This window comes from Phalangium opilio, unplaced genomic scaffold, assembly GCF_054372755.1.
Source record: "Phalangium opilio isolate 3A_F unplaced genomic scaffold, DU_Popi_V2 ptg000060l_1, whole genome shotgun sequence".
Taxonomy (NCBI): domain Eukaryota; kingdom Metazoa; phylum Arthropoda; class Arachnida; order Opiliones; family Phalangiidae; genus Phalangium; species Phalangium opilio.
Window position 1 is genome coordinate 9,200,463 of NW_028324177.1, and position 25,189 is coordinate 9,225,651.

The 25,189-nt window shown below is 39.5% G+C and overlaps 1 protein-coding gene across 1 annotated transcript; it reads right to left on the reverse strand.

Annotated features, from left to right (window-relative positions):
• Window positions 1-1,920: 1,920 nt before the first annotated feature.
• On the reverse strand, window positions 1,921-3,253 carry LOC149667076 (uncharacterized). Its single transcript, XM_089841692.1, has 4 exons — window positions 2,595-3,253; window positions 2,383-2,517; window positions 2,247-2,300; window positions 1,921-2,132 (listed from the first exon to the last, which is right to left on the reverse strand). The coding sequence occupies exons 1-4, from the start codon at window positions 2,995-2,997 to the stop codon at window positions 1,921-1,923; spliced, it is 804 nt and encodes a 267-aa protein (XP_089697818.1). The 5' UTR covers window positions 2,998-3,253.
• Window positions 3,254-25,189: the final 21,936 nt, after the last annotated feature.

Here is a 25,189-nt window from a genome sequence, read left to right on the forward strand (position 1 = left end):
ACCCCCGAGGGGAATGACACGGAAAAACAGGTGGATTTTCGTTTTTGCGGTGATGTCCGAAAACTAAATTCTATCACTGTACCTGATGTTTACCCCATCCCTTTGATACGGCAACAATGGATCGCCTTTTCGGCTCAAAGTATTTCTCAGTACTAGATTTGAAAGACGGATTTTGGCAAATAGAGCTAGAAGAGCATGCCAAACAATATACAGCCTTTGTTACTCATTGTTTATAATTGAATTATATTCATATATTTTTAATTTTTACTGTAATTCAATTAATTTATTTTGCCTTAAAAATTAATGTTAATTTTTAGAGATTAATAAATCTTTTATTTCTTAAATGTGAATTTGCAAATATTCTTCTTTCCTCTACCTTCTTTAACATTGGCCTTCCCTTCAAAAGAAGGAAGATTGGGTTGCGAGAGAGGAGATCTTCTTGAAAAAGAAAGCGCTGCCCCCTCTCTAGGAATCTTTCGTCCAACCATAGTAGGTTTCCTTCTATAGAAGGTAAACTTTCCTTCCGAGGCAAGCGCCTGCTTTTACAAAGAAGGAAAAATTTTCTTCTAAGGGGGGAAATCTACAGTTGAGAAGGGGGAATACCACCAAAGAGGGTAGAAAGAGGGGGAGTAGAAGGCTTGGCTGGAGTGTTTTCGCTTTGGAAAGTTTACCTATAAGCTTCCGGTGTGCGCGCGCATCTTTCTCTGACCTCTTATTGGTTGAAATACGGTGAACCGGATATTAGGAGCGAAATATAACAAATAAATAAAAAATAAAAGCGAGAACACCCAAAATGCCTTGCCAAAGCCGCTAGCTTCAACTCCCCCTCTTTCTACCCTCTTTGATACCACTTCGAACCCTAGACCTTCAGCCTCTCTGAGTTACTCACCCCTTTCTTCTCTCCAACACCCCTACTCTTGGACGGGGAAGGGAGAGGAGAGAAATTTTCAAAAAGCTTCTGAGAAGGTGTCGCCCTCTGCGTCAAAGAAGGGGAAGTTTGGTCTAGGAAAGAAATCGCCAAATTCCCACCACTGATTCACGGTTGATTTCTTTTTCTTTGAACAAATTCAAGGTTGATTTTTTATTTCATTGACAAAATTTACGGTTGAATTCGTTTTTTCTTTGACAAAAATCACGGTTGATTTAATGTTTATACGTTACGATCAAGTTTCAGTTAGACTATAAATCTTCCCATTCTGCATAAGCTACTTAACGATTAACGTTGAAATATTTTCAACAATGTGGCTAACCGAGGCTTAACACTCATACGAAAAATACATAAAGGAATAGTTATTGCACCATTAATTTCAATTACTTAAACTATTACTATCGTTAATTCTTATTTAATCCTACCAGAAGTAAATGAAAAACCGCGAGGCCACCCTCTATTTCAATAACATGGTTAAGAAGCCCGTAACATCGAACTTTTCAACAGAGTTCGGAAAATGCCAAGCAAAGCAACACTAACGGCGATTGGGGGTTGGGACCTTTGTTGTTCGTATCCCATGGAGCAATAAAACTGTCTAAAACATTTTAGCGGATCTAGTCTCATTGCTCCATGGGAGCGCCTGTCAAAGAACACAGCCAACTCGAGTGATCGAGTGGGCTGATAATTTGGAAGTTCCAACATTTTGAAACATTATTTCTAATGACAATTTTCAGAGCTTAATTCAAACACTTAGTTACTTATTAGTTTTTTGGCTAAATGTTTCCCTAAGGTTCTTTGATTTCTTCCAAGCAATTAGAAATATTGTTAGTTCAAACACTTAAAAATGTTACAAATAGTACATGAAAACTAAATTAAGCTTTCTAAGTTGTCACACTTCGTTTATAAAATGGTTCTTAATTTTTTTTTATGTTATAGTAGTTAAAACGTCTTGGGATAAAAACTTAAGCGTGGCTTTATGGGTTCCAGCATCCTTAGGCCAAGGGCGATTTTTCGCTTAAGATGTTAGTAGTAGCGGTTGTTGGTTTAGTTGGTTGATTCACTTCTTCAGACCATCCATGACCATTATGGATTATATCCACTGCAGCAATTTCAGGCATTTGAATAATATAATGAGAGTTTGAGCTTATATTGCAACTTTGAGAAACATGGGCGGTATCAGAAGCGCCAGAAACATTCATCGGGACTGAATTTTAAAAAATTAGCAACTGTTAGTAGTTTTGTGTTTCTTTGATATGGTGCAGACAAGTGTTGCCATCCATTTGTGAGTGTAATTCAAGCTTTTTCGAAAACAACAGACTTAAAGGCTTTTTACTTTGATTCAGGTCATTCAGATTCAAAACTAAGCAGCACTCTTAAATAAGAGACAACCCCGAAGCATAGTTACTTAAAAGATAAGAAATTTTAAAAAGATACCTTAATCTACCTTGAACTACCCTTTTCGAGGAGTAAAATATTTTGGGTATCGGATTCATCTTCACTATTATCGAAGCTTTGAACTGTCATTTTCGTTGGATAAAATATAGTGGATATTTCACGAATTTCAGATTCATCTTCACTATTATCAGAGACTGATTTTTGGGCAGAAAAGTTATAAAAATAAATATTTTAAGGCTTGATAATGTTTCAACAGTAGTCTAAAACACACCTTGAACTAAATTTGCTTGCAATAAATCAAATGTGTTTGGGTCATTTTCCATCGATTTAGGACGCGAATTCGAGGCATTTTCCATCGAGTCAATTCTTTTAGGACGCGTATACGAGGCATTTTCCATAGAGCCTATACCTTTAGGACGCGTATCCGAGTCATTTCCCATCGAGGCAGTTGTGTCAACCACCGTACGATTTGTAGTTGTGTCACTCTCCACAGTTTTATTTATTTCTACAGCGTTCCAGGGTCTTGGCCTATATGTTGGTAAATTAAGTGGTCTTTCGACGTCTAGGCTCATACGGGAAAACGGTATTGGTGGTAAATTAAATGCTCTTGCAAAGCTGAGTCCCTCACGTGAAAGCGCTTTTCGGCTTGTAGTTACTTGTTGCCGAGGCACCATTTCAGTTGTGTTGGTATCCCTTGAAAAATGTGTTGTTGTGTTTCTAGCACGGTGTTGCGCCAACTCTCGTGTTTGGTTATCCCTTGAAGAATGTGTTGGGTTTCTAGAGCGATGTTGTGATAAATCTCGTGCTTGGTTATCCCTCGACGATTATGTTGTGTTTCTAGCACTATGGTGTGATAAATCTCGCGCTCGGTTATCCCTCGACGAAAACGATGCGTTTCTAGCGCTGATTCGTGCCATATCTTGATTTGACCTTCGTCTTTGATGGTCCATTGCAGATGTTTGATTAATAACAGGGTCCTGGGCTTCCTGTAGATACGCGCCAAAGACGGTCAGATGAACAAAGAAACTTAACATACAGAAAGACATTCACCGAAACTTGGAGGAATTTGTATGTGTCCGTTTTCATTGCTGGTACAACTCCCGATTTGATCAAATCGGAGAGGGTGTCGATGTATTCATAGCTTTCCGTCGAGAACTCCGTCCGTATGTAACAACCCAAGTAAAACAGAATGAAAGTCACTCCGATCAGCCACAACGAAGCCAGCAGTCGACAAGTAATGTGGGGCATCTCTTAATAGGGAACAGAATCATACATTTAGCATGTATGATTAAAGAGCCAGCCATCTTTGGTTATTGAAGCCCTCGCACCAAACTGGCTCGCGCTAGGGTGATTTGTTATCAGCAGTTAGGGAACACTTAATCGCTTACGTTCGGCGCACAAGAGCGACGCGTTCTCCCAAACATTTCTAGGGTTTCTCGGGCCATTTTCTTGACCACTTTCTTGGTGGGCAACGACTTGTATTTGTTGGTTACGATGGAGTGAAGGAGGAGTAAAAGTGACAGAATGACCACGGTGGACAGAGTTAAAATCAACACCTAATTGTACCGAGAATGGAATTCAACGTATTGGGTAGTGAATGGAGTGTTTATTAAGGGAAATGTACTGGAGTGTCCATGTTTAAGAAGGAAAAGGAAGTGGACGTGGCTCTTATAATTGCAGCCGAAAGGATAATCGTGTTGGTTGTTCCATAGGGAGAAGACGGAGTGAAATATTCTAGTCGGCCATCGAAAAATGAGCGTGGCGTGTCTAACGTGAAGATATGAGTTTTCTAAAACCATCGTAAGGATTAAATATTTATATTTTGTAAATTGGTAATTAAGCCAAGCGTTTCCGCATTAGTCGCACTTACATTGAAATTAGTATATAATTCAGTTTTCTCTGAACTGAGAACACAATCCAACTCGACCACCTTTTAAATGAAATGTCAAATCGTTACTGAGAGATTTTTACGAGTACAATTAAAGTATTCTTCGTATCTTTGGTCTGAAATCGCTACTCGACGGTTTCACCCGTCGGGTTTTTCAGTTTTCGCGACCAATTTTACCAAACGAGCGAGGATTAATTTCGCGTTAAGGCGATTCTTTCTCGCTCGACAAAATTAATAGTCGTCTAATTGAGTTCCAAATGTGAAATTTACTTCATGTTCAGGGATGGTTCTAAATAATCCGCCATTATTCGTAACTGGGTTGTTTTGCTATGTAATCTGCACCAGAACTGACAAGAAATGAAAGTGCAAAAATCTGTTTCTTAATTCCGAGACCCTTATTAAATCTCGCCTCAAAAACGCAAAAGAAATTATTTAAACTCACATCGAATGTCGCATACCTAATTTCAGTCTCATTGGCGAACCTGTTATTTTTTAAACCCGGTTTTTAAAATCAAGGATAAATAACATACACAATTTGAAAATACAAATTCTATACCTGTATTTAAAATATCGATTATTTCCCAGAAATTCCATATCATTTACTTTGGGGTGCAGGTAAATTCTAGCATCTACAATCCGAAATCTTCAAAGACTGTAAAATATTGCTAATAGATTCTCGATTGTAAATTACTAACGAGATTGCCAATAATACTTTGAGAGTAATTTAAAAGAATTATAAGAACATTTTGTACTCGCCTTAATTTGAATAGAATTTTGGAATCTGGGTATAACTCGCAATTGGGTAATGCTTCTTGATCCACCACGTTAACCGCACCCTTTAGTTGACCACGCTCCGCTTTGTTATTGAACTGTTGGAGCTAAAAGCTTAAGACTGGATTCCACAATAAACAGGCTCTAGTTGCGTATGGTATCATTTAAATGATTTACTGTTTGTCGGTTTTTCAACAAAGTTGGCGCAACTTGAGGCTATTATTCTCGTAATAGGTTTTATTTAATATACTTTTCAGCGTTCTTACAAAACTTGGGGTGTTGCCCTATTTAAACTTACTTTTTCTTTAAATGAGCGTTTCGATTACATTTTGGGGCGCCAAGATTTCTGAGGGTAAATTCAAAGCAAAAACAACAAAGCCGCCCCAAATAGTCTACCGGTATAGTTAATGTTGCCGTTTAAACGATTTTCTGTAAAGAAGGCTTTAAAATTGCCAGTCGCCATTTTCCAAAGATGGCCGTAGTACAAAATAATTCGGAGTATTACGAAAAGGGTCGTAGGACGAATGAAGTACAATGGGTGCTATGGGCCATTTTGCGTCGAAAATGGTATTTCTATGACATTTTGACCCGAGGGTCACCGTTTACGTGTTGTGATTGCAGTGTTTTACGAATGACCCCTTAAATTAAAATAGAAAAAATTATCTTTCAGTTTCTTAATTAAATCTAGGGAGGTCATCATAAAGTAACGCAATCGTATCTTGTAAACTGTGTCAGTTTGTGCGTAATATCATAGGAGTTACATTTTCGACTCGCAATTGATTTGACATAGAACTATACCAATGATAACAGAAGATACGTCCAATAGGGTCTTAATTGTTACTGACCACTATTTATGTGACGTGATTAGGCCTATGGCCCAGTCGCTCAACGTAATCGGTGCACACGATTGTACCTTTGACTTCACTAACTGTTGCGAGGTCTCGAATCGAAATGGTGGATAACTTTGTGAACTCTCGTTGCCTAAATGGAGTTATTGGAAATCCATGATTACTTTTTTGTGACGCCTCGACAGTCGGGCAAATATTTTTGAATTAAAAACAAACTTAGATTAAAAATATTGGACGTGCAAGGTTTAATATGGTGAAAAGCGGTTTCCTACTTGAAAATATTTATCTTTCTAAAACACAATTCAACAATGATGAAGAAACAAAACGGTTGGGTAGCTTTTTCATTAAATGGCGAGTTTTATTGAAATCGTTAAGTTTTAAACATGTCTATTACTCAGTACGTGTAAATACATTAATAATACTTCACTAAAAGCAAAATTTGTATCTTTTATAACGTTAGATATATCGAAATGAAATTGTGCACCCTCAGAAAAAACAAATCTTCAGAATTTCGTTTTAACCGGAAGTTGATGTCAGTTTCCTGTGACGTAAATGATGAAAATTATACAATAACCAAGAAGTGATATCTAGTTTATTAGGGAGAAGGTATAAATTCGCCACATTTCCAGATTTATCTCGGAATTTTCAAAGTCTTAGCTTTTTGCTCTTTTGAGAACATCATGCAAATGTCAACAAAATATATTTTTGATAAAAAAATTGAGTGAAAACTCAGGGAAATTAAAATTTTTTAGAAGTATTCAGGGAAATTGCGAAATTTTTAAATCTTGAGTAAAGTTTCCCTATAGGGGTTGCCAACTTGCCAACAAGTATTGTATACAGCTAATAGGAACCTTTGTGCTCCCATATACATCCCATGTTGATTTCTACGCGGGTTTATGTGCCGGGTTTGAGAAATTACTATCCGTCACGCCTATTAATAATAATTCTGATGACGTTTTTATAACTGACATCTTTCATTGGTTGGTTGCAACGTGAGTTCCAAGGCACGGGCGCAAGGTGTAACAAGTAGAGAGATAGATTATTAATTCGCGAGGTAAAATTCAAGCGCATACATAAGGATTAGTCTAGCTAGCTCTTCTAAACAAAATCCGAATATAGATACGTTGAGTGAAAATGGTTTTCAAGTACACAATGATTCCAATTAGCTGTATGCATACGAAGGGGGAAAGATATCCCAATGTTCTCCTTACAGCCCCATTTATTATTTTTTCCTATTTGCATCTGCTAAAATTAATCTTGCTTAAAAACATCTTTCTTTGAATTTGTTTATTTCATAAATAATTTGCTTTTGATGGGTTCCTTACGTAATGATTTTCTATTGATATATGGGGGGCGGTATGAATTCCGGGCTTCAAAATCTTTACTACCCGGGTTCTATGACGTCATATTAGTCCCGGCTCTTCCTCTCCCCATGGGATGTTAATGCAACGGGGGGACGGGAAGTGATTATTCAATATTGAATCTGAATTCATGTTGATTTTTGGGACAAAGGATTGTTTGTCCAAAAATCAATCTTTTGATTTATATAAAGGCGTTCGATATTCTGTTTAGGAAAATATTCAGAGTTCGTCTAATTGGAAAAGTTTTCAAGGCCGAATCTAGTGATTTCTTTAAAGGGAAAGTATCATTTAAATCGTGAACAACTTCATTTTTAAATACCATGGTGTAGTTTAATAAATAATTTTAATCGTGAAATTTGATAAAAGCCATTAAACATGTACATTAATTAGTGCGTATAAATATAATAATTTAAATTTTGTTAAATGTTTTGGGAATAACAATATCTTCCTTCCTACAACTCGTGTGAAAGGTTTTTCATTGTAATCTATTTTCTAAAGCATCTATCTTCACTGACCCTTTTTTAAAATCAATAATAACATTTTAGATTTGAATACGGTATAATTTTATTTGGTATTGGTAATTTACAAGAAATTCAAATTGGATTTGCTCTATATTTTGAAATTTTAAGTGGAAACTACAACTCTACTTTTTAACTTAAAGTTAAAACTGTCATAACGATGACGACAACTTTTCTATTGGCAAGTTTCTTGATTAAACGAAAACCATAGCTCCATATATTTGCCAAGTTTAATTAATTTTATTTAAGTTCACACTCGAGTGAGTAGATGTTTAATCGCATTCGTGTCATAAGTGCATAATTCCCCCTTAATAAGTTCAAGAGTGGATCGCAACATGCAGTGATTTTTGTTCGTGAACTATATACATTTCGATGTAAATAGAAAGTTTTTATGTATTATCGAGAAATTAGATTTGGTGTCGTGACGTATTTAATTTGCATCTTTCAAGTAAATTAGTAGAAGATTATTTCGGTAATGACGACGGCTACTGTTCCCGACAACATCATGAGAAGAAAGTAGAAAGGAACGCCGACGCTACTCAGCTCCAAATCAGTCGCGGTTTTCAACGGTTTCTCCCACTTAAGCTTTTCAATCCCGTAGTCGAGCTCAAGGTCCAGGTATTTGAAAACTTGCGTTTCGAATAAGGGTGCCATGCTGCGATTGAACATTCGTCAAATCAACTTATCATTTTTGCCATAAAATTCGTTACCGACCTCAGTTGGAGGGACTCGTGCACTTGCGGGCTGCTTCTCACCCAAGAGGTGTTGAACATGGTGTGTAGGTAGTCGAAGGAAACGTCCTGTTGCGAAAAATAAAATCCTCCTTTGAACGCCTGTAAGAAGTCTTCAATGTAAGCAATCAGCAGTTCCATCGTTGTGATCGCTGCTATTTTTCCGGAAATAATGGGAAATAAGTCTTCTAAAAAACAATATGTTAAATCTTCTTCAAGTTCATTCTCATCGAGTGCGTCTAGCCATGCCTTAGTAACAGGATCCTGGACTTCCTGTAGATACGCGCCAAAGACGGTTAGAAGACTAGAGGAACTTAACAAAAAGAAAGACATTCACCGAAACTTGGAGGAATTTGTATGTTTGCTTATCCATTGCTGGTGTAACTTTCGATTTCATCAAATCCGAGAGGGTGTCGATGTAATAGTAGCTTTCCGTCGAGAACTCCGTCCGCATGTAACAACCCAAGGAGAACAAAATGAAAGTCACTCCGATCAGCCACGACGAAGCGAGCAGACGACAAGTAATGTGGGGCAAAACGGAGGGAATCGCTGTAGGGAACAGAATCATACAGTTAGCATGTGTGATTAAAGAGCCAGCCATCTTTGGTTATTGAAGCCCTCGCACCAAACTGGCTCGTGTGGGAGTGAATTCTTATTAAATTTTAGCGAGCGCTTAACCCCTTACGTTCGGCGCACAAGAGCGACGCATTGTCCCAAACATTTTCCAGGGTTTCACGGGCCATTTTCTTGACAACTTTCTTCGTGGGCAACGATTTGTATTTGTTGGTTACGATGGAGTGAAGGAGGAGTAAAAGTGACAGAATGACCACAGTGGACACAATTAAAACCATCACCTAATTGAACCGAGAATGGAAATTAATGGATCGGGTAGTGACTAAAGTAGATTGTCAATGAGTGAAATCTACTGGAGTGTCCATATTTAAGAAGGAAAAGGAAGTGGATGTGGCTCTCTTCATTGCAGCCGAAAGGATAATCTCGTTGGTTGTTCCATAGGGAGAAGACGGAGTGAAATATTCTAGTCGTTTCTCGAAATGTGAAAGAGGCGTGTTTACCGTGAAGATATGAAATTTCTAAAAACCATCGTAAGGATTAAATGTTTATATTTTGTAAATCTGTAACTCAGCTTAGCGTTGCCGTATTAGTCGTAAATCACTTACATTGGAATTAGTATATAATTCAAATTTCTCTAAAGTGTAAACACAGTCCCACTCGACCCTTTAAATGAATTGACAAAATGATCTAAGTGTCAAATCGTTACTGAGAGATTTTTATGAGTACAATTAAAGTATTCTTTGTATCTTTTTTCTGAAATCACTACTCGACGGTTTCACCCGTCGGGTTTTTCAGTTTTCGCGGACGAATTCTACCAAACGAGCGAGGATTAATTTATCGCGTTAAGGCGATTCTTTCTCGCTCGCCCCAATCAAAGAGAATATACCAAGAGGAGCGGAAGCTTTAGCCTTTGCCAAGGCTTTTAAAATTGGTGGCTTTGAGTTTTAGGGAACTACATCCGGTTTCTCGTGATTGGCTTATACGCTACACCTCTCATTGGTTAGAATATGTCGTCTGCATATCGACAAAATTTTAGTGCCGAGTCTTAGTGTTAACAGTTACAGAAGCTACAGAACAGTTGATTAATGCGCTCAAATGCGCTAGTATTCGAGAGAAAAGTAAGTACATTTTTTAAATTGTAATATTTTTGTATTATTAACTTACCTTCAACACTTTTTAAACCATCCCATAGTGTTAACGACATCGTTGTATGATCTAAGGAAGCTAACTCTACTTTAGCAGACTACGGAATAGACGACGCGAATTTCGCGATCACGTGACTCACCGGAACTAGAACCCTAAAACTCAGGGGTACCAAAAAAAATTCTGGAGCTTCCGCTCCTCTTGGTATATTCTCTTTGCCCCAATTAATAGTCGTGTAATAGAATTTCAAATATGGAATTTACTTCATGTTCAGCGATCGTTTTAAATAATCCGCCATTATTCGTAACTGGGTTGTTTTGCTATGTAATCTGCACCAGAACTGACAAGAAATGAAAGTGCAAAAATCTGTTTCTTAATTCCGAGACCCTTATTAAATCTCGCCTCAAAAACGCGAAAGAAATTATTTAAACTCACATCGAATGTCGCATACCTAATTTCAGTCTCATTGGCGAACCTGTTATTTTTTAAACCCGGTTTTTAAAATCAAGGATAAATAACATACACAATTTGAAAATACAAATTCTATACCTGTATTTAAAATATCGATTATTTCCAATAAATTCCATATCATTTACTTTGGGGTGCAGGTAAATTTTAGCATCTGCAATCCGAAATCTTCAAAGACTGTAAAATATTGATGATAGATTTTATATTGTAAATTAGTAACGAGATTGTTTATGATACTTAGCGATAATAATTAAACAGAATTATAAAAACATTTTGAACTCGCCTTTGAATAGAATTTTGGAATCTGGGTATTTCTCGCCATTGGGTAATGCTTTTTGATCGACCACGTTAACCGCACCCTTCTGTTGACCACGCTCCGCTTTGTTATTGAACTGTTGGAGCTAAAAGCGTAATGGGTCAATTTAAAGATATCTTGAAACTTGACGCAAATTTAGAATTTAATTGGAGGTAGATGTTTTTGCGCGACGTTTCAAACCCAGATAAGGTGGTCAATATTCCTGCTAATTTAATAAATCCACTGTTAAAAGAGTTGCTCTTGAAAAGGTTAAAGCGTGGAAGGGAATACGTGTTGTGCGGCAATATTTACCCTTTCTAAGAGTGAATTCTGCTATAAGCAGGCTCTCATTACATACCATTTAAAGACCATTACGTTTGGTCGGTTTTTCAACATAGTCATTTAAACTCGAGGTAATAATACCCGTAATAGATTTAATGGCAAAATAATAGGTTTGGCTTTATTTAATATACTTTTAAGCGTTTCTTACAAAACTTTGGGGAAAAAATTCGATATCAACAAACCAGAACTTACTTCGTTTGCGTGTTTATATTAAAGGTTTTAGTAAAAGGCACCCGGTGTTGCCCTATTTAAGCTTACTTTTCCATTTTAATGAGTGTTTCGATCATATTTTGCGGCGCCAAGATTTCTGAGGGTAAATTCAAAGCAAAAACAACAAAGCCGACCCAAATAGTTTACCAGTACAGTTAAGGTTGCCGTTTAAACGATTTTCCGTTAGGAAGGCTTTTATATTCCCAGTCGCCATTTTCCAAGATGGCCGTAGTACAAAACAATACAGAATATGCCAAAATGGGTGGTAGGGCGAATGAAGTACAATGGGGGTTATGGGCAATTTTGAGTTGAAAATGTTATTTCAATGACAATTCCCCCAAGGGTCACCTTTTACAAGTTGTGATTGCGGTGTTTTACGGATGACCCCTTAAATTAAATTAGAAATCATTGCCTTTAAGTAACTTCCTATAACTCGCGTGAAAATTTTAATGGAAATTTTACTCATAATCCATCTATCTTGATTGACGCTTTTTAAATCAAATATAGCAATTGAGATTTAAAATAAATCCTGTTTAAAACTTAGATTAGATTCTATAACTTGGGAATATTGGCACAAAATTCTCTTGAATTTAACGATGAATAGATTTAAAGACAATTAGATTAGTGGTTGGATTATATGTATTTTGATTAATATTAATTGAAGTCAAGTTTTATACATTGCTTTGGTAATATTTAATCTTTAAATTTTTAGAAGAAAGTTCAATGTGTGAAGTAAAGTTCACTCGTGTGAAATTTTATCTTTGTTTTTCTGAAGCAAGTTTTCGATTGTAATTATCAGGGGTGTTTTGAGCGTTAAAATGAATGATGGCATTTCGACTTGATAAGTTTTAATTAGTGCGAGACAATTTAGTGTCGATTACAAAGCTACTTGCGTTCACGCTCGAGTGCAGAACATATTCATATCGCGGGTGCGTAATTACAACTACAAGTTGAAAGAAAAGATTTGAAGTGACGTAACGTGTAAATTTTCCCTATATGGGTTGCCAGCCAGGAATGTTTACCGCTACTAGGAATCATTGTGCTCCCATATATATCCCTTGTTGATCTCTACTTGGGGTTTGTGGGCCGGGCTTGAGAACTTACTATCCGTCACGCCCAGGCGCGTAGGAACAAGAAAAATGTCGAAAAATACATTGAACAAGATTGAAACATTGTACTTTAATTACAGTGAAATGGTGAATTATTGTGATTTTCCAAAAACCGGTGTCCGATAGGTGTTGGTTGTGGAAATATTTCTGCACACGAAATTTTAATCACTCTTATGAATCCTCTCTGGATATGTTTAGACAATTGCTAAGTGATTTAGTTGTTTTCAAGTCATTGTTGCCCGTAATAGCCCAGGGCTTTTAGGGTTTGACCTAGAACATTTGAATATAAAGATGAAAATTGGTACATGTGTTGTTTTTGATCCAAGAAAAAATATACTAAAAGTCCCCTTCTGTAGAGCGCGAGCTTTCGCCGCCATCTTGGAAAATGGCCGCCGGGAATGCCAGCTACAATGTATTCCACGTTCTTCTTCAAAAATTATGAAAATTGGTACACTTTATAATTGGAACCACATGAACATCATTGCCAAATTTTACAGCTCTGTGTTCAATAGTTTGGTCGCCATATTGGAAAATGGCCGCCGTTAATGCTAGGCACAGTATATTTCACCATGTTGTTGGAAAATTATGAAAATTGATTGGTATTACAATCAGAGCTGTGTGAACCTCATAGTAAAATATTGAAGGCATTAATCAGACAGTTTGGCCGCCATATTGGAAAATGGCCGCCATCAATGTCATATAGAAAGAGTATATGGTTAAAAAATTATGAAAATTGGTATTAATTATGTTGAAGACCGTCTAAGCATCATACTTGAATAATGAAGACTTGCTACTGATAGTTTGGGCGCCATCTTCGAAAATGACTGCTGGAAATGCTAAATATCCTTTTTTGAATAGATGATTTTCATTAACGTAATAAACAACAAAAAATGGATATCTCGAAATCGAAATTGTCAACGCCATCTTTAAAAATGGCCACATGAAAATCATTGCCCTAAATTCTGAAAGAAAGAAAAGTTATTCTAAGCTGTTATTCTCAACATGTTGATTAGAGAATAGGATTTAATGTGGGGTTTATACATTCTACTGTTGTTTAAGATTAGAATTTAGACAGATCTCTAGCATTTCATACATATTCATCGTCATCCTGAAGATTTTTCATAATAATTGCATGTCAGAACCCTTGATTAGGCGCTACACATAGCTGGTTGCCTTATCAGCGCCCCTCCCCATCATATTCCAAATTGAACCTACGGAACCGCCGTCATGGCACACTGGATTGGCCAGCGGGCCCGACGAACGCCACTAGAGCAGGTGACAGAAGTTGGACACCGTCAGGGTCGAGCCCAGTCAGGAGGTGGTCGGTGACAGGGAAGGATTAGGGCAGCAGAAGACTCGAGTGGAAGTGGGAATTCTCTCCAAGCACAACAGTGCCATACGGCCCAAACAAATAGTGTATCCGCGACCCCTAGAGGGTTGCCAATAGCCGGGGCGAGCCAAGGCAACACCTGGGCGGGGGCGAAGCGGCCCAGCAAAACCTTCACGGAATGGGGCAAGGAACGGTCTGAACTAAGGGCGAACCCAAGGAACTCCCGAACCGTCACACCGAACTTGGCCCCCCCCCCCGCCACGAGAAGTCCTTTGAGTTAAAAAGGTTTAGAGAACATTTCTTTCATTTACTTGCTGTAACTGGGTGTGGTTATGATAAGGCGTGGTTTAAAGTAATGACAGATAATCAACATCTTACAAATTTGTTGCGCTTTTTTAATGACCATATTGCTGCCGAAGATAGATTTCTTTTCGCTTTTTTAGGGTGATAATTGACACGTCACGCTTCAACTATGTAGATATTACACGTATAATGGAACCGTTGTCACATATACTGTCAAGTCCTCATTTGATCTCGCTAAGCTTTATCCAACAACCGACACCGCAAAACTTCATTTTTTTCCGAGCGTATCTTCAAGTCCAAAATAGCTAGGAAACGATTTAATCCCATTCACACCATTCTCCTTCCGGCATCAGATGATTTTGAAACACTCATTATTTGTACCTGCAGTCTGCAGAGCATCTTGTATAAAGAACTGTGAATGTAGACGATCTGGATTAGCTTGCTGGGCAATGTGTGGTCATTTTCAAGGTATTAGTCGTAATAAAAAATCTTCAGGATGACGAGAAATATGAACGAAATGTTAAAAATGTGTCTTAAATCCAATTCTTAACGACACTAGAATGTATATACCCCATATAAAACGGTTTTTCATAACCAAAATCCGAGTAATATGGCTTTGCTTTTCTTTTTTCCAGATTTTAGGATAGTAATATTTCAGGGACCATTTTTGAAGATGGGTCGATAATTTAGACTCAAAAGTAGTTATTTTTATGGCGTTTTATACGTTCATGAAAATCATCTACTCAAGAAAAAAATATCGAAAAAATTTATATATCGGTAATATATTTAGCACTTCGAGCAGTCATTTTCGAAGATGACGCCCAAAACTATCAGTAGCACGTCTTCAATATTCAAGTATGATGTTTAGACGGTCTTCAACATAATAATAACCAATTTTCATAATTTTTGAACCATATACTGTATTTCGAATGTTGTTTATTTAATAAGAACTGCTACTTCATGGAGTAAATTTTTATAAGTTTATTTGAAGTTTAAAATTTTACAAATTTGGGAGCTTTCGGACCGCGGTCCTTCCTCAGCCAGTTTTAAAAATGAACTGTTCATTTTTAAAACTGTAAAGAGTAAAAAGGCCTTAACTCTCCACAACTGACTGCATTCTAACATCTTGTCTAGCGTTAGCGAGGTTGAATCATAAGTGAAAAGAGGTAGGTGTTTGTCTTGCATCTTCCTAACCCCTCTAGTAAGACGTCGAACACCCAACCCCACCCCCATAAACAACAAATGAAGAAAGGCGATGAATAAAGGCTTATACATCATACGTTAAGATATTTTCCAGACTGTGTTTTAGTTACCGCAGCCATTTTGCAACGTTTCCATGTTGGCATTTGCTTATCAGATTAAATAGGGTCGACCATTGATTTATTTACTCAAATTGAAGCCAGCATAGAGTGCTTCATCATTCGTTAACATAATTTCCTTCATCATCTTACCGTTCAAGTAATTAATTTTATATTTACTTGACTTAAAAACCCTTTTCCTCTAGATTTTGGTCAGTACCAAGGGATAATAGGTGCCAAAGAATGCTTATCACTGGATTTAAACCTCTATTTCATTAATTTCGAATATGATAAGGTGTAAATTTTACATAAGTGTATTAATTATTCCTTTGTTTTGTCAATAGTTCTTTTATTGATTTACAAAATTATTATGAAAAAAAATATAATGAAAAAAAATTATAATGAAAAGAAAAAAATAAATGATTATCATTGAGAAAAAATCACTCTTGGATATCCACCCTGCAGAAAAATCAGGATTTTATTAAAGATTGCCATAGTCTAAAGCTGAATTATCAAACAATTATGCACACTTCTGTTTTAAAATTCAGTGAATAATTCTTAAGAGGTTGTTATAGGGAGACTGAAATGGCTACGTATCAATTTTTTATTTATATTGTTTAAATGTAATTAAAATAATCTATGCAACTTAAACCAAATTCCCGATACCGACCTTATCTTTTAGTGCCCAACAATACTTTTAAGAACTATTTTGGATTAATTTAATAACTTTTATGCCCAGTTAATAATAGTCATAAAATGTTGAGAGAATCCCTCTGGTAGAAACTGTAGTTTAAGTAACTTACGCATCCATAAATCCTCCAATTGATGGAGGAGCATCTCCTCTTCGGCGGCCTCCTCCGGCACCTGCGGCCCCGCGGCCTCCACCGCCGCCTGCGGCCACACTGCTAGTTGGCTCCGTGGGCCTGTTATTAATAATGAAATTTCAGAGTACGTTTAGCATTTGAAAATTTAAATGTTCATACGTTTGGCACTGGTTAAAGAGAGCTTGTCATTAAGTTACATAGTAGGTGAAACGTCATAGATTCTCGTAAAGCGACGCGTGGTGAGGCGATGTCAAAGGCTAAGTACAGACTAAATGGGAAGATGGACTACAAAACCGAGTGTGGTCAATTCTCGCGTCGTTCTCGAAATTGCTCTCAGTAAGTCTATAGCATTAAGAAGTATAGGTAGCGTCATACTTATGGAACATATAAACTTCTGCCTTAAGCAACGAATAAAGTACTATACAACGTCGAGCCCAGCACTGGCGTTCAAAGTGACCGTAGCGGTTGCAGTTGTTGCACCGGCGTCTTTTGCCGATGCCGCCGCTATGGCCACGATTTTGGTCGTATCCGTTGCCCCGGGTAAGACAGCCGGCCTCACGGCCCCTTCCGGACCCGCGGCCCCTACTGGGTCCATGCCCCCTTCACGGCCCGCGTCCCCTTTCGTTCACATTCAAATTTATGGTGCAATTTGCACCAGTGACGGTGAAATATCGGTCCATTTTGAACTGAAAAAAACTTTAGTTTCTTAAAAAATATTTTTCCTAATACCCTCTTCAGACGAGGTTAAAAAAGCTAGAATGCTAAACCTGGTATGATATATAAACTATGAGGGGGAGAATAACACTAACATAGGATATTGTCCACATAAGATTTTATAATTTGTTATTAAATTTTGAATTTAAAATCGTAGGGCTCATTAACCAAGGCTTCAGATTTATATTGTCAAAAAAACGTTTTAATCGATTTGAAAGTCGATATGTAAACTATGAGTGGGATAAAAACAGTAAAATAGGATATTCTCGACATAAAATTATATAATTTGTTACTAAATTTTGAATTTAAAATCGTAGGGAAAGAAAATGAGAAGCTTACTTACTTCTTCTTGCTAGTCCTGAATAAAAATGACCGATCGTTGCTGAACTTCAGCAACGATCACCAATCGGTTAACTACCACATTATTTTTGCACTATGGTACCGCTGACCTGCCATTTAACCACGTTTGTTTTCGATAGGTCTCGCTGAACGTAGTCCATAAAAGCGCGATAAACGGTGAGATGCAGCAGATATTGTATATTCGCTAATAAAAATTTCCCTTCGATGTTAAAACTAACATATAAGGATACAAATGTAAGGAACCGATATATTTTTATTGCTTTTCTTGAATTACAATCTAGAAAAAACCATAAAAAGGTTTTAAAAGTGGCGGTTTAACAACTTTGTCCTGTTCCTAGCGACTTCTCAAGGGAAAGGTGATAAATATATATATATCTTTGACAGTCGCAAATGGCAACTTAAGCCTTGGTCGAAACTAGCAACTGATAAAAAATTTAAAAAGGTATCTTAAGTAAAGAATTTAACCTTGGACACTTAATTAAACAAAAATTAGACCAGCCAGTAAGTTTTTAATAGAAAAAATGTTATATTAATTGAAAAACACTAAGCAAAAGTTTTAAGGCGGTGAAATGGCAAATTAGCGTCGTCTCCTGTAGAGTAATAGCAAATTAGCGTCGCCTGCTGTAGAGTAGCTTTTTGAGGTACTTTCATTTTTGATTTAATTAACATATTTAGACTTAATTGTTTTTGATAAAACTTTTAAAAGGCACACCTATAATAGTTGCTTGTTTATTTGAAAGTATTCCGAAAGCTAACTTCAATGTAGTTTTTAAATGATTCGATGTGCAGGAGTATCAAAAACCCCATGTTATTCCTACGGGAAAATCAGTGAATTTTCATTTAACATTACTGGAGGGTCTCGGTTCTTATCTAGAAGGGCCTCCCGGCCCTCTAGAAATAATTTCTCACTTTGGCTCGAAAACAGTGACCGTGTGCTGATCAACTATTATGGTTAATTGATTCAGCAGTTCGTTAAAGTAGAACTCATCATTAAAATAAGCCCTCTTCTGTCCAAGTAAAATGTCGAGTCCCGCTTTAACTCTAACAAAACACGTCGGATATTTAGGGTAAGTTAAGATAAAAAGGTAAGTGCTAAGAAAATAACACCTACACGGCAGCGTTGCAATTTAAAGTTTCGAGATTTTGGACCTGAAATACGTGCCAGGGTCTAAATACGAATGGATGAGGCAAAGGCACGGGAGGAGGTGAAGACGAAGGCGATGGCGCTGGCGGTGAAGGGGGATTCGATGAATCCGAGGACGAAAATACGTGCCGGGCTCTGAATATGTATGAAGGAGGCGAAGGCACGGGAGAAGGCGAGTGCGCTGGCGGTGAATCCATCTTGGGAGAAATGGGCGTATCGACACCTTGCAAATAACTAAAGATAACCAAACCCCCACCATCCCAGCTTCAAATTACAAGAGTGTAAATAAAAATGCCCTTGAAAGATAACTACGACTAGATCCCGTTGACGAAATAAAAAGCGGATTAGAAGACAGCAATGCGTCAAGTAAATAAATGTTAATTTTTAGGGAGTACGCGCCAAACGCAATTGCAATGCGAAAATTCTCAATAAACCGAAAATAAATATATCTCGTCAAAGGGAATCTTATTATTTCTAATATTAATTGATACTATTTATTAAAAATTGGTAAAGAAAAAAACATCTTCGCTTACCAATCGGGGATTTTGCTCATTTATTTGTGGGGTGCTAGGACTTTTAAATTTAAGACGTTGTCTTTTGGGTTTCAGCTTCGAACTAATGGTCCGAAATGGGTGGGTAAAACCGTTTTTTTATTTGAACAGAATTAAAAGGAAGGGGAGGGTTAACATCTTGACCACCCTTTTCGAAATAGAAGAAAGGTCGCGGATCGACAGCCCCATTTTGCCTGCCACCGGATCGCCACCACCCATTTTGCCTGCCACCGGATCACCAACACCCATTTCGCCTGCCACCGGATCGTCAGCACCCATTTCGACTGCCACCGGATCGCCAACACCCATTTCGCCTGCCACCGGATCGCCAGCACCCATTTCGCCTGCCACCGGATCGCCAACACCCATTTCGCCTGCCACCGGATCGTCAGCACCCATTTCGCCTGCCACCGGATCGTCAGCACCCATTTCGCCTGTCACCGCATCGCCAACACCTTCGCCTGCCACCGGATCGCCAGGCTTTATTTTGCCTGCCACCGGATCGCCAGGCTTTATTTTGCCTGCCACCGGATCGCCAGGCTTTATTTTGCCTGCCACCGGATCGCCAGCCTCCATTTTGCCTGCCACCGGATCACCACCACCCATTTCGCCTGCCACCGGATCACCAACACCCATTTCGCCTGCCACCGGATCGTCAGCACCCATTTCGCCTGCCACCGGATCGCCAACACCCATTTCGCCTGCCACCGGATCGCCAACACCCATTTCGCCTGCCACCGCATCGCCAACACCTTCGCCTGCCACCGGATCGCCAGCCTCCATTTTGCCTGCCACCGGATCGCCAGCCTCCCATTTTGCCTGCCACCGGATCGCCAGCCTCCATTTTGCCTGCCACCGGATCGCCAGTCTCCATTTTGCCTGCCACCGGATCGCCAGCCTCCATTTTGCCTGCCACCGGATCGTCAGCACCCATTTTGCCTGCCACCGGATCGCCAGCATCCATTTTGCCTGCCACCGGATCGCTAGGGCCTGTATCCAGCGATACTCGTGCCGATTTATCGGTGCGTGTGACTGGTAAGGCCTCGAATCGTACCGTGCGACGTCGTCTTAAACGACAGATTGCTTAGGAAAAGGCCAAATCGGGGTCTGGAACGGTCTCCACCCCCGCTGGGGGTGCTTCGGCGCGTGACACCCAATTGAAGAGGCCTAGAACGGAGGACTCGACTCCCTCACCCAGTACCTCGCTGGCGGCGGCGAAAAAGGCTAAGTCCTATAGTGACGCCGCCAGCGTAGAATAGATGGCCATTGTTAAAAAAGGCTATCCGAAGGCGGTCATCACGGATGAAGACGTGGGCCCAATCCAGAAGGCGATTATAGGGGCGCTGGATGGGATACCTTCGGGGAGCCGTCTACCGCGTGGCATGTGTCTAATGAGTCGTCTCTGTCGGATCATAGGCACATTTGCTTCACTATTGCGACTACCTCTGTCCCGGTGGGGACGGAGATACGCAATCCAAAACGGACCAATTGGGCCGGCTATAAGGAAGACCAAATCGTACGCTACGGAGATGGTCACACCCCAAAACTTACTTCACCTAACGATCTTGATAGGGCTGCTGGTGACTTACAGTGCTCTATCATTGAGTCGTTTCACCGGAACCACCCACTCAAGACCGTTAACCGTTCGAGGCTTGTCCCTAGGTGGAATGCGGATCTCAGCCGGCTTCGGAAACACACGCGCAGGCTCTTTAACAAAGCCAAGCGCACGGGTGACTGGACTCTCAAGCATATGCTGGCGGTCCATTTTCCTGACTCCACTTCAATCAATCAACAAACACTGACTCTCTATACCCTGTACTGCACAGGGCGAAGAGGGAGGACTGGCTTGTAGCCAGGCAGGTTGTTACGATTTCCAAGCTTCGTTGGGCTGTCAACTGTTTTGAGCCCTACAAGTCTCCGGGACCCGATGGGGTCTTCCCTCTGCTTTTGCAGAAGGGCTTAGACCACATCGCCTCTCCGTTATGCAAAATCTATGGACTTTGCATTGCTCTCGGTCACATACCTCGTGACTGGAAGCGCTCTAGGGTTATCTTTATTCCCAAGCCCGGGAAGCTTCCTATCTCGAGGCGAAGGCATTTAGGCCCATATGCCTGACCTCCTATTTCCTCAAAATCCTGGAGAAGCTGGTGGACAGGTACATTAGAGACGAGGTACTTTCGGTAACTCCTCTCTCTTCACAATTCGCTTACCAAAAAGGATAATCATCTGAGACGGCCCTTCACGGCCTTACGAATTGCCTGGATAGGGCATTCGAGTTTCAGGAATTTTCACTGGCCATTTTCCTCGATATCGAGGGGGCCTTTGATAAGGTCTCTAGCTCGGTTATTACTGAAGCTGTCAAGAGATTTGGCATCAGCGACACTCTTGGCCGCTGTATCAAGTCCATGCTGACCGACCGTGCGGTGACGGCGTCTCTCCTTGGGGACTCTCTATGGGTGACTACCAGTAGGGGCTGCCCTCAGGGTGGAGTGCTCTCCCCCCTGTTGTGGTGCCTGGTGGTGGACGAACTCCTGGAGAGGCTCGGAGGTTCTGGGGGCTGCCACTGCTTCGGGTATGCGGACGATGTGGCGATAGTCTTTACCGGGAAGTTCCCGGGTACTGTCACCGCACTTATGAGATCTGCTCTCTCTAACGTGGAGCAATGGTGTCAGGCGGTCAACCTCACTGTTAACCCTAATAAAGCTGTCCTTGTTCCATTTACAAGATAGAACACTAAGGATCTGTTCAATGATATCTCTTTCTTTGGCCAGGTCCTGACAAAATCCACCGAGGTGAAATACCTGGGGGTGACTTTTGATTGCAGACTCACATGGAAGCCGCATCTTGATCGGTGCATCAAGAAGGCCAAAATGCTTTTCTGGAGGACCAGGAGCTCTGTCGGTCAGACTTGGGGCCTTAACCCCAAGGCTGTACACTGGCTCTATACTGGGATCATCAGACCCATATTATCCTACGGGGCACTTGTCTGGTGGACAAGGGTCCGGCTTAAAACGGTGCAGGCTGCCCTGCGCAAGCTTCAAAGGCTTGCCTGCATCGGTGTTACGGGTGCCATGAGATCAACCCCAACTGCTTCCGTGGAGGTGCTCCTTGACATGCTTCCTCTTCATCTTTTTATTGAGGAGGAGGCTGTCATGGGGGCCTACAGGCTCCACATTAATGGCTGTTGGGTCCCTAGACTCTGGGATTACAGCCATACGAAGCTCTTCCGGGAGTACGCCGCACTCGAGCCATCGCTAAGTATGTGCTCTGACGAAACTGTTACCAGTTTTGATTTCACTAAGCCATTCAGCATCCATTTTCCCAGTCGGGCCGAGTGGACTAACTTGCTGCCTCTTGGCACTGGAGGTGAAACTATTTGGTTCACCGATGGTTCCAAGACTGTCTCCGGCGCTGGCGCCGGCTATTTCTGCCAAACCACAAGGGTCGGTTTCTCAGCTAGCCTGGGCACCTAAGCAAGTGTGTTACGCTAGACGAAGCCTGCATGACTGGTTGACTGTCATTCAAAATCAGCTCTGGCATAATCTGAAGGGTCAGAGACAGACGAAACAGTTTGTCAATGGTCCCTGCAGGTCTCGGGCTAGGGACCTTATTGCGCTCAGCAGATGGGATATTAGGCTGGCCACCGGTCTTTTGACCGGACACTGTCGGCGAAATAGACACCTCCATCTAATGGGCCTTGCTGACGACCCTCTCTGCCGGTTGTGCCGGGAGAAAGAAATAACTCCCTCTCACGTACTGTGCGAGTGCGATTACTTCGTTTCACTCAGACTAGATCCCTTTGATTCAAATACTGCTGAGCCCTCGCGGGTCTCTTCCATGACGGTGGAACGAATTCTACGTTACGCCGCGGCCACGGGTCTCTTCAAGGCCTGAATATGAGGGTGCACAATATGCCTCTGGCATCGGTGATAGGACGTGAGCCCCCCACTCCTCCAATAATAATAATAATATAAGGAATTCTTGGCATGTAAGCAAGCCTTTGTAATTTTTAAGCGTAACTTGTTATTCCGTACAAAACTAGGCCCTAGTAGTTATTAAAGAGAACGAAAAGGAAAAATAGATTTAAGCGCGCTATCAAGTTAGGCTGACTCCTGACTCAAAACAAATTCTTCACGTACTTTTTTAATTATTAAAATAAGAATGCTTAGACTTCATTTATTAGAACACAAAGCTGGTAAATTTCTCATTTAATAAATGCTTTTTAATTTGAGAATATTCCGAAAAATAACTTCGCTGTACTTTTTCAGTAAGGCTTGGCTTATTTCCCTTAAAAACCGGGAAAAAATTAATGCTTTTCTAAGGGACGCTAAACCTAAAAAGGTGTTTTTCCGTTTAGCATTACAAACGGGTGTCAAGTGATATAAGCAAGGGCCTACCAGCCCAGTAGAGTTTATGGCATGTTTATCAGGGACATGCAGACACCTTATATATATTTTTGCAATTTTCGTCTGAAATTATGAGACCGCAACATTTTTCATCATTAGCGTTAAGTTCAAGGCTTCAACCAACTCGGCTCCACTCTGCTGGAAAATTAGCTGACGCGCTTACGTTTTATCATTAAAAAAATGCCATAATGGTACCTATAATTGTATTCATTCTTTAAAGGGGGCATTGTCTAATTTCGGAAAGTTGTTTTACTATAATAAAGCCTTTCTTTCTAAAGATGGATTCCATAGCTATTAGCCTAAACATTAAAACCCTAATTGAAAAATGTTTCGCACACTAGGCAATATTGATCAGCATTAAGGTGTTACTTACCGTCGAAAAGAGAGTGTTTTTCTGAACTTCAATTGAGTAACTATTTCCCTAGCTTACCAAGCTTGAAGAGTCAGGTCTGAAATTATTTTCGTTTTCAGTACAATTTTATAACTGAGTTCGGTTTAGAAAAGGGGCAGATGACGTGGAATCGCGTTACCAGCTCTCTGATAACTAGTGTAGATACCTACCTTTCATAGTCAAGTACCGTTCGTTCTGATAGTTCTTATATTTAATAATTATAATCTCCAGCTTTGAATAACGAGGTTTGTTTTTCAAGGATATTTATTATATATTCCGTATACTATCGTTTATGCTGGCAGACTATCAACTATGTCAAAGTTAATCGATTTAAGATGCACTCTAAAAAATTATGGTAGCTAAATAGTGGTGTGGTGGTGTAAATTTTATTCTGCACTATTCCTACATCTGGACAGGGTGTTGAAATCGTCAGAAAATAGTGCAATATTTTATTAACACCATTAGCTAACTTGAATTGAGTCAAAAAGGGTTCAAAACATCAATGGATAATTATACCTGCACGGATCAAAATTAACACCTTCTATCATACCATTAAATGGTGTTAAAATAATATGAAAATTGAGCTAGTTTTTTAAAAAGCAATGGTTTCCATGCATGTGTAAAAAAGGCTCAAAAACTTCTTCAAAGGTGTCCAATTGATACGTAAATGAAAAAAATAACTTCGAAACCACAATAAAAGTGTTAAACTAATTTGAAAATGAAGCAGCATTTTTAAATGCCATTATTTTAAATAAAAAATGTAAAGAAGGCACCATTTAATTAATGAAATTTAAATAGTGCATCAATTCACACCATTTTCAAATATTATTGCAAATAAAAAGGACATAATGGGCATTTTTGCAACATTTAGTGAGCTTTTCATTCAATCTGCCCAATTTTGTATATTACTACTAAGTTTAATCGTGTTGAAGGTAGTCAAAATTGCGCCAAGTATGTCACATCACTAAACCAAATGGAGTGAAATATTTAATTTTTCAATAATTAGCACAACGTTTGCTGTGTAATACAACCCTTTTTAAACACCATTGAAATTTACACTATTTCAAGTCCTTATTTACCCATTCCAGGACCATATGCCAGATTTACAAGAATATATATAATCGTGTTCATTGAAGCTTCACTACCTTTCCTATTGTGTCTGTACACGTTGAAGGCAGCCCTTCTATACCAAGCCCGACTATAAGTTAATTGTTTTAAAATTATCCAAAAGAACTCTATTGGGTAACATCTAATGGAGTCAGATTGGTGTTAATAAAGAGTATGTTTT